At 37.1% G+C, this 10705-nt stretch overlaps 1 protein-coding gene across 1 annotated transcript in view; it reads right to left on the bottom strand.

Annotated features, from left to right (window-relative positions):
- Positions 1-9604, bottom strand: part of FMO3 (flavin containing monooxygenase 3) — a 26094-nt gene extending 16490 nt beyond the window's left edge. The window contains exons 1-2 of the mRNA XM_006887421.1: positions 9473-9604; positions 2672-2860 (exon numbers count right to left, since the gene is read on the bottom strand). Coding sequence (XP_006887483.1) covers positions 2672-2860; positions 9473-9604 — 321 coding nt within the window. The remainder of the gene's footprint in view (positions 1-2671; positions 2861-9472) is intronic.
- Between the last annotated feature and the right edge of the window lie 1101 nt (positions 9605-10705).

The raw sequence follows: 10705 nt of genomic DNA, 5'->3' as shown, positions 1-10705 counted from the left end.
AAGTTGGTAGAAATCATCTATTTCTTTTTCTTTGGCTCTGGTTGTTGGTGCATATATCTGAATGATAGTGGTATTCACTGGGCTTCCTTGTAAGCGTATGGATATAATCCTGTCACTCACAATGTTGTACTTCAAGATGGATCTAGAAATTACTTTTTTACTATAAAGGCAACCCCATTTTTCCTTGTCTTTTCATCTCTGGAGTAATATGTATATAAATATAAAAAAGAAAAGACCAAAATGGATGTCAGATAAGACTCTTAGTATTGCATTATAGTGCTGAGAAGCCAAAGCTAAAGGAAGAAACCAAGATATCAAAGAGCTAAACAGAAAATTTCAAAAGGCAGCTCAGGACGACAAAGCAAGATGCTATAATGAAATGTGCAGAGAGTTAGAATCAGAAAATCAAAAAGGCAGAACTCGCTCAGCATTTCTCAAGCTGAAGGAGTTGAAAAACAAATTCAAGCCACAGCTGGCAATACTTAAGGATACTTTGGGTAAAATGTTAAATGATCCACGAAGTATCAAGAGAAGATGGAAGGCGTACACAGAGTCACTGTATCAGAAGGAATTGACTGACACAGAAAAATTTCATGAAATAACATATGAGCAAGAGCTTATGGTGACGAAGGAGGAAGTTCAAATTGCTCTGAAGGAATTGGCATAAAATAAGGCTCCAGAAGTTGACGGCATACCAACTGACATATTTCAACAGACACTGCCCTAGATGTGCTTACTAAGTTGGACCAAGAAATCTGGCCAACTGATTAGAAAAGATCGATGTTTGTTCCCATTCGAAAGAAAGGTGACCCAGCAGAGTGTGGAAATTATCAAACAATATCATAACTATCTATCACAAGCAAGCTTCTGCTGAAAATTATCCAAAAACGTTTGGAACAATATGTCAACAGAGAACTGCCAGATGTGCAGGCTGGATTTAGAAGAGATAGTGGTACTAGGGATATTATAGTTAATGTTAGATGGATCTTGGCAGAAAGCAAAGGATACCAGAAGAATGTGTACCTGTGCTTCATATGCCAAGGCTTTTGACTATGTGGATCACAAGAAGCTGTGGCTGACTCTGAGAAGAATGGGAATCCCAGAACATTTGATTGTGCCAATGGGAAACCTATACTTGGACCAAGAGGCAGTCATCAGAACAGAGAAAGGAGATAGACACTATGTGGTTCAAAATCAAGAAGGGGGTCTGTCAGGGATGTATTTTGTCTCCATACCTTTTTAATCTGTATGCAGAACCCGAGATTCTGGGCTGTACAAGGAGGAAGGTGGCATCAGGATTGGTGGAAGAGTCATCAACAACCTGCATTATGCAGATGACACAACTCTGCTTGCTGAAACTGAGGAGAACCTGAAACACTTGCTGCAGAAAGTCAAGGACTGCAGCCTTCAATATGGATTGAAGCTCAACATCAAGAAAACAAAGATTCTCATCACTGGGCCAATTGGCAGCATCAGTATGGATGGTGAAGAGAATGAGATAGTTAACAGTTTTAGTTTACTTGGCTCCACAGCCAATACTCTTGGTAACAGCAGCCAGGAAATCAGATGAACTGCATTGGGAAAAGTCAGCTGTGAGGGACCATGCAAGAGTACTTGAAGAGCAATGACATCAGACTGGAGACTAAGGTACACCTGATCCGGGGGTATAGTCTTCACAACTACATTTGATGCATCAGAGTTAGACAGTGAATAGAGAATTGATACCTTTGAGCAGTGGTTCTGGAGAAGAGTGTTGAATATACCATGGACTGCTAGAATAAACAGGTTTGTCCTGGAAAAGGTGAAGCCTGAATGCTTCTTGGAGTCAAGGATTCTGTATCTTTGTCTGACATACTTTGGGCATGTTGCAAGGAGGGACTGGTCCTTGGAGAGTGCTTGGGAGAGTGGAGGGACGGCACAGGAGAGGAAGACCCTCAATGAGATGGACCGATTCTGTGAGTGGAGTGGTGGGAATGAATGTGTTTGAGATGGCTAGGTTGGCATAGGATAGAACGGCATTTAGGGCTCTTGTACATAGGGTCGCTATGAGTCGTAAGCAACTCGATGGCACACAACAACAACAACAACAACAACATATAAATATAACATCTTCATTACTTATGAAGTATCATAGCAAAATGAATAGTTATGAGCTGACCAAAAGCAAGCATTTTGTTGATGTAAGGTAATTCTGGTGATATTTATTTCTTTTGATATGTTGTTGTAGTTAAGTTCCATCAAGTTAGATCTGACCCCATCCAGGGCCATCAGTGAATTTTCAGTGGCTGGAAATCACACTGGGGGAGATAGCCTATCTTTCCCCCCTGGAGCAGCTGGGACATTTGAACTGCCTCTCTTTGAGTTGACAGCACAACTCCTTACAAATTATCATTCAATTCTAAATACTATAAAATTTACATTGTAATTTCATCTTTGATCCATAATGGATCAAAAGGGATATTTGGTATTTATTTCTTTATAAGTGATTTCTTTGTTTTTTTAATAAGTGATTTCTAAGTTAATAGTATTATGGTCTAAAAAGTCTACATGGCCACAATGTCAAAAATGTTGACAAATAAGAAAAGGATACTGAAAGGGAGAAATGAGAATCTAGCAATAAGTATAAATGTCCTCACAGTTGTATCAAAGGCAAATTTATTGGTAAACCTACCTTAAATTGTATGTATTTCAGAAGGTTCTTTTCTTTGGCAAATGCAGTGATATATTCCTGGAGCTTGCTGTTGTGCATAAAGTTAGGGAAGTCATCAGGATAAGGGAAGTCTGGAAAGCACATCATCTCTTTGGAAGAGTTGGTGAAAACCGATCGGTAAATGCTAGCCCTCCCATCCTCTGGATGGTCCTGTATAATTGCAAGGAGAAAAAGGTTTGGATTTTTTTTCAGAATATTTAAGCTTAGTTCCAGCTCCAAATAAAACCAATAATCACACTCACTTTCACTGAGTCAATTCCGACTCGTGGCCACCCTTCTTCAGATTTCCACAGCTGTATATGTGGGTTGTTTTGGTTTTGGTTTTTTTTTTTGAGGAATCTGGAAAAATGTTTTTACTATAGAATTTTTTCCCCTGCTTTTCTTTATCCTTGATTTTTTTTATTTTAATGGACGTTTACATAGATCTTGGATCTCCATTCATTTGTTGTTGCATTTTTCTCCCTTCCTACCTCTCCCCCTCAGTTCGCTCTTTTTCTTGAAAAGTAAAAGAAAGACTTCTTTCATTGGTATACAATCCCACCCATCGCCGAGTACACTCCACTATGCAACCTTCACTCTGGACTCTTGTCATAACCATAATACCCAATCATATGTCGCTTTTAAACTAATGTGTATAAATTGTGGTTTATACAATCTTTAATTTGAATTGTGTTTCATTCATGTACAGTGTGCTTTATACAATCATTCATATACATTGTAGTTTATATAACTAATTACTAATGATCCCTGCCTATCATTACCCCATCTTTTCAAGCCCCCATTGAATCTTTCCTATTCCTTCCCCTGCCCTATTTGCCTACTAACATCTGCTATCCAAGCTAATAATTTCCCTCCACCTTTGTCCTCCGTCTTCCTGCTTTCCCATTCTGCTTTGAACATTTATACACCCCAGTTCAGTTATCCTCCTATTTTTACAATAGTCTTATGCAATATTTGTCCTTAGTTATTTTCATTCAACACAATGCTCTCTAGACTCTTCCATGTATTTTATAACCTCATTGCTCCTTAGTGCTGCATTGTATTCCATTGTGTGGATGTACCACAATTTCTAAATCCATTCATATGCTGATGAACATTTGGGCTGTTTCTGTTTCCTTGCTGTTGTGAATAATGCTGCTATGAACATAGGTATGCACATCTCTGTTCGTATCTCAGTTCTGATTTCATTAAGGTGTATTCTTAGCAGTATTGTATTAGTAGTATATTCCTCTTTAACATTTATTGCTTTCTGTTCCACTAAACTTTGTTACTAAAGGGAGATGGTATCTCATTTTTGTTTTGTTTGTATCTCTCTGATAATGATTTTGAGCATTTCGTCGTGTGTCTGTTGGCAATTGGAATGTCTTCTATTTAATTAAGACTCTTTTCATACTTTTACCCATTTTGTTATATTGGGTTATCAGCCTTTTTTTTCTTTTGAAGGCTCTAAAAACTTTAGGCATGAGATCCTTGTCTGAGATGGCATTTCCAAATGTTTTTCCCGAGTCAGTTGGCTTTCTTTTCACCGTATAGATTTTTTTTTTAATGCACACAGGAACTTGATTTTTAGAAGATACCATTAGTCATTACTTGCATCCTCTCTTGGTTGCTCATTTCTGGCTGTATTTGCAAGCCTATTTATGCCATAAGCTAGATCCTCTAAGTTTGATTCCATTTTCTCTTATACTCCTTATAGTTTTTAATTTTACCCCCAAGTCTCTGATCTACTTGGAGTCGATTTTTTGTATATGGTGTGAGATATGGATCCTGTTTCTGCAGATAGATGTCCAGTTTCCCCCACACCATTTGTTGAAGAGGTTCTAATTTCTCCATTTTCTTGGTCTTATTTCTTTGTCAAATATCAATTGACTGTAGATAGATGGGTTGGTTTCTAGGTTCTCAATGCTATTCTGTTGTTCTCTGTCTGTCATTGTATGAACATCAAGCTGTTTTGGTTATTACAGCTGTGTAGTATGTTTTGAGACCAGAGAGTGCTTTGCCTCCTCCTTCATTTTTACTTTTCAGAAGAATTTTAAGGCTGTGCATCTTAATAGGGGGAGATTGCCCCATTTTTCTCCTGTAGAGTTGCTGATGTGTTTAAACTGTTGACTTTTGGTTAGTAGTCAGAAACTTAACCTAGTATGTCACTAGCCTTTTCCAAATAGAATTTCTTTGAATTAGCCTTTATTCATAAGGAAGTTCAGTAAAGTGAGAAGATAAATTTTTGAAAAGATATATAACTTCAAAGGAATGTGAACTCACAAAATAACACTTTTTATAAAATATTATTTTTGAAGGAAATATAGACACACTTATGTTTGAGTAGGAATAATAACTACAGTAATATTGATAGGCTGATACTTGGGCAATTGGGAGAAATGTATTCATCTCAATGGTTAATAATAGAGGATGATGAAATAAAGTTATTAGAATGTATGAAGTCTGCACATCAACCATTAGAGATCATGTTTTTCACATTCTCAAAGAATAGATTAAGACAGGAGACATACTTCTCAGACTATGAATTAAAACAAAAAGTTTGCATATTTGGATATTTCATAAACATATTTGTGCATGTTTAATAAAGGCTGTTGTTATATTCTGTAATTTCTTCAGTATCATCCAAATCAAAATGAAATTCACTGTCATTGAGTCATTCCAACTTATGACGACTTTCCATTGGGTTTCTGAGGCTGTAAATCTTAACCAAATGAGACTACCTGTCTTTCTCCAGAGGATCAGCTTGTGAAATTGAACCCCTGGAGATGCAGCATTTTGACTAGCAGTGACAACACCCAACACATAATCTCCCGACAGATGAGAAGTAGGTGTGCATGAGATGCATTGGCTGGAATTTGAACCAGATCCTCCTTCATGAGGATGAGGATTCTACCACTGAGCTGTCAAAATTGAAGCAGAGATTAATTCTGGTTCGTCAAGAGAACTAGTATTAAACATATTTAACATGTAGTTTCATGGCTGTGAAATAGTATTTTTTAAAACAAAACAATTAAGTGTAATACAACAGGCCTAGACATGCTCAACTTTATAGAACAATTTACTGAACTTTTCTTTCTTATGCAAGTAATACATGTAAACTGTCAAAAATTAGAAAGCACAGGCAAACAGGAAGAAGACAATATCAATCCACTGTAATACTTTTCTTCAAAGATAACTTTTTTTTTCAAAGATAACTTTTCTATTAATATTTTAGTTATTCTGTAACCACATGTAAATGAATTTTTCACATAAAAAGGAAACTTTTTCCATATCAGTAAATGCATTCCTAAAGCATTATTAACACTGTTTGATTACTTAATATAATTGCAGGTATGCTGTGGTTTTTGCAAAGCTTTAAAGGCTTTTGCAGATTTTCTGCCAGGTAATAGCAAAGTAATCAGAGACTCAGGTGAACAAAGGGAGAATAAAGTCAGAGAACAGAAAATAGTAACAAGTACTATTTTGTAATGGCTTAGTGGTAAGAACCTGCTCTCGGTCCCAGAGGCACACAGTTGGCTTGTTTGACTACATTGTTTTCCACAAATGATCCTTTCCATTTCCTTCATCCCCCCCACCCACTGAATTGTGCAACCCTATGATTAGCACCACACGCGTGCCCTGCCCCCCAGCCTGTCCCCCGTGGATCCTCATACTCGTTCTACAATAATGGTGTTATACAGTGTTTGTCCTTATGGGATTGAATTAGTCCACTCAGCATAATGCCCTTCAGTACCTCCCAGGTTAGGTTGTAATTTGCAAAATCATTGCTCCTGTGGAAGGCACACAGTTTGAAACCACCAGTTGCTCCTCAGGAGAAACAAGGGCAGTCTCCTCCCATTCTATTTATACACTCTGAAAACCCACTAGAAGGTCAACTATGGGTCAGTTCTGACTCAAAGGCACACAATATCAAACTGAATAGTAAAAAAGGAAAAGAGTACCTAAAGGAGATATAAAAACTTTTAAATGGGCATTTTTCCACTTAAGACCACCTAGCATTCATTAAACTCTTTCTTAAGCAGCATTTCAGATTTTCTTTGGGGGAAATAGCTGCTGTCCTTTCCCACCCATATATATTGGTTAAATGATAAACCCAGGACTATTTTTATACTGGGGAAGCAGAGAGAACCTCAGAGGCATTTTTCATTGTTCTGGCATATCTGAAACATGGACAGAAACAAGACCAAAACGGCAGGTCAAAGTCTTTCCTGAGAAACTGAATTGTGACGGGAGTAAAGATGGACAACACGCTCACTGGTTTTATTTCTCACACAAACTCAGCCTGACAGTTTCCAAATCTGACTGCATGAAACAAAGTGAATGATAGATTTATGAAAGAGATAATTTTATTCACTTGGGAAGGTGATTAAAAGACAAAGGTAACTTCCATTTTATGTTGGAAGAAACCAGACTAAAGAATTAAAAAAGTATAGACTAATTAAAGAATAGAACTGTGAGGTTTTCTAGTTTTCAATGCTTGGTGTTATTCAACACTGTTTATGAAAAATTTTTATAGAAACAGAAATTTCCCAAAATTTCCATCTTGGGAGCCACCATCTCATATCTGCAGAAGATATGAGGGAGAAGGCCCTTGTAGGGAACTGTTTAATGACAGACCAAAACACAGGAAGCAATGGTAGCTAAGCTACTATTTGGCCAAAGTTACCATAAACCTCACAAAATGTAAAATCAAGTAAAGAGCTATCAGATTTTTAAAAATACCATTTTCAGGTTTAAAGAGCCAAGGAAACACCAAAAGGTGTGTCAAAGAAAAACATTTCCCTCATTTAAAAAAGAAATAAAACAATTACAGCAGCTACACCCATCTTTTCCACATTCATTGGTCTTCCTCTGATGAAATAACAGAATCACTGTGTATAATTGCTATTTCCTAATTGAGAGAGCTGAACACTAGAAATTTCTGATGAGGGATTACAGAACTCAGAGTTGACACTGGTTCCAGAAAATGATTTTGTTTTATAGATTTTTGAGAGATTTGGCAATTCACAACCACATTTAAGAGTCTCCTTTCATGGTAGTGAAATAGTTGCTGTGAGCTGTCAAGTTGGAACTGACTCCTACAACAGGTTTTCAGAGGGCATCAATTCCATGGGAGATGGCCCAGCTTTCTCCCCTGGAGCAGATGGTGGATTCAAACTATAAAATAGGAAACTGAATAATTAACTTCCCAAAGATCCTATTACAAACTACCACTAACTTGGTGACTTAAAACAACAAATTAATTTCTTCAGAGTTCTGAAGACCAAGAGTTGGGAGTCAGTGGAAGTCAATGAGAGCAAGAATTTGGTGGGTTGTGCTTCCTCTGGATGCTCTAGGGAAGAATCCATTTCTTGTCTCTCCCAGTGGGTCTGAACTGCCTGAGAGGCACTACTTTTGTGCTCGCTGTGTAGCTGTCTATGAATTATGCCACCAGAGAGCCCCCTGATAACTTAGTTGTTGTTAAGTACCACTGAGTTAGAACTGACCCACAGCTGACTTTCTGGTGGACTTTTAGAGACAACAAATCATATGATGGAAGGAGATTAGAGATTACCTATCTTTCTCTCTCAGAGCAGCTGGGAGATTCAAACCACATGCCTTCAGGTTGGCCGCACAACTCCTTACCACTAGGCCAATGGTCTTTATTCAATCTACCGCAGTCCTTCTGGCCCCCAAAAATTCATGCTCATCCCACATGCAAAATACATTAATCACACATTCTATCATTCCCAAACTTCTTGATTTCAGTGCCAATTCAGGCCTAAAATTTTGTTCATTGAGGTACATGGCATAATACTGATTTTGCAGTAAGAAAGAAACAGTCACTTAGAAGCATGTTACTGATCTTTCTGAATTTCTGTGTATAGAATAGGTTTATCTGATTAAGAAAAATAGAATGTGGTAGGGAGAGTCAGATGGTCTTAAGGTTGGGACACTGATGGGTTTGGAGACACAAAGTGGACCCTAAACCCCACTCATGTGGTTGTCAATTCACACGGGAAATTATTCCATGGGTACACATATACAAATCTACTGATGTGGTCTCTATTACAAATACATACAAGCAAAAGAAGGTTACACATTTTAAATCAGATTGTCCTTATTTAGGTACATCTGATAACTGTCAAGTAAGTTGAGGCGTGATGGGAATCAGCAGAGATTTGGTAACTTCCACAGAAGACTGAAGAAGTAATTTTTTTTTTAGAAGTCATTTTTTAAAATGAGTAAATCATGTCCTTCTAAGAAAATGTATTTTAATAGATGATTTTTCCTCTCTCTAGAATTAAATATCAAATCATAACATTTTAATTTTGGGGCATGGCTCTTTGACTTAGAAGGAATGATTTTATTAATTTTTATAAATTTATCAGGGATGTGTTCTGTATATGAGCTTAGATTTTTAAAGCGAGCCTGTTACCTGGTTTACTTCTGACTTGAAAATAACATACTTTTCAACCTGCTCTTGACATTAGGAAGTGGCATCCACTTCCTAAAAAAACATGCTTCCAGAAACTCTATGAACTTTGATAAATGTTGATAGTTGTGGAGGGGCTTCAGGCCTTTTGCACATAGGATCACTATGAGTCATGCTCGACTCAAAGGCAATCAATAACAACATCAACTTGACATTATGCTTCTTGGATTCCAAACCTAAGGGAGATGACAATGTCATAACAGCTGGTTTGGAAGCTCTTGTTGCAATAGTCTGCTCTTGTTTGCATCCCACCTATTTCTCTCTTTTCTGCAAAAATGTCCACTCACCGAGAATTTCCACAGGCCCCCAACATGATCACTTCTCTCAAAGCAGATGGGCTCCAGTCCCTCTTCCAAACAGGTTCTGATAGAGGCCAGACCACTGACCCCGGCACCAATGATGGCCACTCTCTTGACCATGGTCAGCTGTGGAATGGTCCAGAGGGATTTTCCAACAACACTATTACAATGTAAAATACAAAGTACAAAATACAAAACGTAATTTTGGATTATGACACTTTGAGCCAAGAAAGTAATGTTAAATTTGGAATCAAAATATTATTTTTTGTCGGACTAGAACTCATTTTAGTCATCTAAATATTTTTTTTAACTGAAGCAGTAGATTTAAATAGATTGTGAGAGAGACATAGATGACAGTAATGAATTATACAAAACATGATGTATATGAGTGAGTATATGAAATAGTATAAAACCGTATAATACATGATGGATATGAATGAAACACAATGCATATGAATTATTGTTGTTCTGTGCTATCAAATGCACTACAGAAACTAGCCCATAGCTGACCCTCTGTCAGCTTTTCAGAGGCAGTTAATCCCATTGGAGGAGATAACATATCCTTCTCCAGCGTAGCAAGTGGACTCGAACTGCATGCTTTCTGGATTGTAGCACAGCTAGTTGCCACTTGACCACCAGATCTCCCATGAATTATAATATGCAAACCAATAACAAAATCATGCCAAAATAGGGAAAAGATTATGAGAATGGCACAAAATTTGGTAGTGTTTTGTTCTGTTCTACATAGTGTTGCTCTGAGTTGGAACCAACTCAATGGCACAGGAGAGCATGATAAGGAAAGGGTCACAGAGACTTTTTTGCATTTCTCTTTAATTTCTAAATGTTTTGTCTTCCCAGAAGCATTATGTCAACCCTCCTAAATGAATGTATATCTTTTTTTGCGTCCAGCTTTTTGTCATTTACTTTATGTCAATAGGAATGAACAAGAGAAAAAGCAAAGGAGATTCACATCCACAAACTGCTTTCTATGTAATGCATTCTCTATTTAATTGATATCTCATTAATGCATACTTATGTTTTATATAGGGAACATTTATATGCACATATCTATATAATTAATTAGCTAGAGAGGATTTAGTTTTCTGTATTCTAGATATCTATTCATTATTTTTATTTTAACATAAAACTTAAAGACAGAAGAGGCTGAAACTAATGCTGAAAGGAGATCTAGAATGTCTACTTTTCTTTATGTCTCTTTGT

The sequence above is a fragment of the Elephantulus edwardii genome, unplaced genomic scaffold (assembly GCF_000299155.1).
Source record: "Elephantulus edwardii isolate Elephantulus edwardi_28Jun2011 unplaced genomic scaffold, EleEdw1.0 scaffold00057, whole genome shotgun sequence".
In the NCBI taxonomy this organism is placed as follows: Eukaryota; Metazoa; Chordata; class Mammalia; order Macroscelidea; family Macroscelididae; genus Elephantulus; species Elephantulus edwardii.
The sequence above is the reverse complement of the archived record's forward strand: the minus strand, read 5'-3'. Positions and strand labels throughout refer to the sequence as shown.